Below are 2918 nucleotides of genomic sequence, written 5' to 3' on the forward strand. Positions count from 1 at the left end.
CTGTCCAGCTTCCCAGCTCAGGATGGGGCTGGTCTTTGGCTGGATGTGGGTCTTCCCAGGCCTGGCTGGGGACTGACTGGTTGGGGGTGGCCCGACGGTGGGACGCTACGGCTCCGGATTGTCCAGGAGGGGCCTTGAGCAGGTGCTGCTGGGCATCTGTGGGGCAGGGAATCAGGGAAGCCAGCGGGGGGAAGGTACCTTGTCCTCCCACTATCTCCTGGGTGTAGGCTCACAGGCAGTGGGTAGCTCTATCGGGGATCCTAAAGGCTGGTAGGGCTCAGCTGTGGGGGCACAGGGGTCCCCCTACTGGCCTAGGGCATGTTCTGGGCTGAGAAGTGACTGGGTAGGTGGCCTGGGCTCCCTCTAGCACAGGACTCTTTGGTGCTAGAACCCCTGGCAGAGGGTCTTTTGCTCAGCTCGAGTTTCCTGGGACGCCTTCACCCCTTCTTGTCTGGGCTCCCTCTGCTCCTGCTGTGTGGGACGGGCCCCCCTGCTGACCTCCCTGCTGCCCTCAGGCCTCCCCTCGCTGGTGCACCTCCCTGCCCCCCAGACCCAGGTAGTCTGTGTCCCTGCCATTGGCCTCACTGGGCCACCGAGCCTGTCTGGGGCTGTTTCTGCCACTGCCCAGGCCTGCCACTTGATGGTCTGCGGCGGGCACAGGGGTGCAGGAGCTGGGCGGGGGTGCTCCTCCCTCTGCAGGGCCTCCTGGTGGGCCCCGAGCCAGCCTCAGCAGTGCTGACTGCTGTCCCTTGCTGGGCCCTCTCTGAACCCCCTTTCCCAGTCTGTACCTTGCCTAGTGCTGGGGGGCACCCACATGCTCAGCATGGGGTCTGCGCTGCGTTTCAGATCCACTCATACACCCGTGGCTGCCACAGTGACCGCAGCCTTGGCCACCTGTCTGTCACCGAAACGGAGCTGCTCAGAGACCCCGAGGGCGGCCGGCAGGTGAGGCTGGTGGGACCAAGGTGGGTGTGGCCCAAGGTGAGAAGGGGTCTGGGAGGGTGGCACACCCAGGCTGTGGGTGGTCGTCAAGCTCACCATCTGGCTTGCGTGGGGGATGGGCACAACCTCTGTCCCTCTCCTTGCCCGGGCCTGCCAGTGCCGCCATCAGTGTGTGTGTGGCCGGGTACTGTCTGGGCCGTGGGGACAGCACAGGCATCGGGCGGCTGGCAGCCAGCTGTGGCGGTGGCGGGGGGGATGCTGGAATTAAGGAAGACGTCCAGGGTCTGGGCTGACGGGTGTGGGTGCCTTGAGCCTGTGGAGATGTCACCTGGTGATGGGCTGGGAGTGGCCCACTCTCTGCTGACCTTCTTTTCAGGAGCCCCCTCCATTACTGTGTCCTGCCTGGAGGCTCACGTGGCCAGGGGCTCCTGGGATAGACCGGTGGCCACGACTTGAGTACTGGGCTCTGGCCGTCCAGAGTGAGGCTGGCACTGCCTGGCCTGGGGGCACTTGGCCGGGAAGAATGACTGAGGCTCAGGATGGACCCAGCAGGTCTTGGCTGTAGTGCTGCGTGCTCCTGGGGGTCTGCTCCCTGATGTGGGGTCAGGGTGGCCCATGGGGCCCACCTGGCCAGTGTTCCTGGCAGCTGTCTGGCTGGCTCTGTGGGCAGGACTGTGCTTGGCCCTTGAGGTGCTGAGGCAGCATCTGGGTGTACTGAGATGCCCTTGGCCTGGTCCCCATTTGGGGTGACTCAGCGGGGCCCAGGCCTCCTGCCCCTGGTCCCCTGGTCGGGGGAGCATGGGGGCTGTGACAGCCCCAGCCTGGTGCTGTCTGGGACCCCAGCCTCCGTGGGCGCTGTGGTGGGGGAGCTCCCCCTCTGCCTGGGGGCTGGTGCGAGTTGGTGCCACAGTACTGAAAGCGTCATCGTGGCCAGGCGGAGGGTTACGTTGACTTCCTCCCAAGGTTTGCAGATGGTCTGCGGGTGGCAGCTGGGAGCAGCCTACTTGAAGGGCCTGTGCTCTTGGGATGGGTCCCAGAAGCTTCTGGGATGGCCTCTGGTGCCGTCAGCGGCCAGGCGCGCTGTGGGCACTGGGCATTGTCCTTGTCCCCAGTCTGCTTCTGTACGGCCTGCCTGTTGGGGGTGTGGGCACCCCCGGGACTGTTCTTGGGAACCAATGAAGCTGCTTTTCTCACTCGCCACTGGGTGTGTGCGTGTGTGTGGTGTGGGCACGTGGCTCCACCCTGCCAGGTCCACAGGCCTCCCCCAGGTCACAGGGCAGTTCTCACCGCAGGTAAGTCTGCCTCTACCCTGCTCCACTGGCTTTGGGCTGGGCCCTTGGCCTGGTGTTCAAGGCACCCCCTCCGTCTGGCCAGGGGTGTCCAGCCCCCGGTGGCATGACGATGGTCGTGGCCTGGGTCTCCGTGCAGCCTCTGAGAGAGAAGGCCATCAGGGCAGCCTCAGTGCTGGCTCCGGCTGCTTGTTGGGTCCCGAAGCACATTCTGGGCTCTCTTCTAGGAGTGGCCTGGGCCTTCCCAGGGGACCAGAGGCCTGGGAGGCTGTGGAGGCCGATGTGTCTGTCGCTTGCTGTGGGCCCTCTGGGTGGCCCACACCTGGCCTCACCCCCTTAGGCTTCCTGAGGCCGTGGCGGCCCGGGCAGGTGGGCGGGGGCTCAGCACAGGGGCCGCCTGGACCCACGCGCGCCGGTGCGGGGTCTGTGGGTGCGGGCGTAGGGGCAGGGCGGGGCGCAGGGGGCCGTGCAACTGTGTTCTCCACGCTGGGCCCATGGCCTGTCCTCCGTCACCCTGAGCCAGGCACCGCGCAGCCCCTGCCCTGCCTTCAGGTTTAGGGGGTTACAGGGGAGGGGCTTCCCAGAGCCCAGAAGTCTCTGCTGTCCAGGAGCCCCAGCTGCCCAAAGCCTCCAGGGTGCAACCCTCCGTCAGTGGGGATGTGGCGTGGAGTCCCGAGTGAGGGGCAC

At 66.2% G+C, this 2918-nt stretch overlaps 1 protein-coding gene across 1 annotated transcript in view; it reads left to right on the forward strand.

Annotated features, from left to right (window-relative positions):
• The window catches only part of LOC104983482 (chromosome unknown open reading frame, human C14orf80), a 10892-nt gene that overhangs the window by 3095 nt on the left and 4879 nt on the right, over nucleotides 1-2918 (forward strand). Inside the window, exons 2-3 of the mRNA XM_010832916.1 lie at nucleotides 516-643; nucleotides 847-945. Of these exons, the coding sequence (XP_010831218.1) occupies nucleotides 516-643; nucleotides 847-945 (227 nt within the window). The remainder of the gene's footprint in view (nucleotides 1-515; nucleotides 644-846; nucleotides 946-2918) is intronic.

This window comes from Bison bison, unplaced genomic scaffold (assembly GCF_000754665.1).
Source record: "Bison bison bison isolate TAMUID 2011002044 unplaced genomic scaffold, Bison_UMD1.0 scf7180017862837, whole genome shotgun sequence".
Classification (NCBI taxonomy): Eukaryota; Metazoa; Chordata; class Mammalia; order Artiodactyla; family Bovidae; genus Bison; species Bison bison.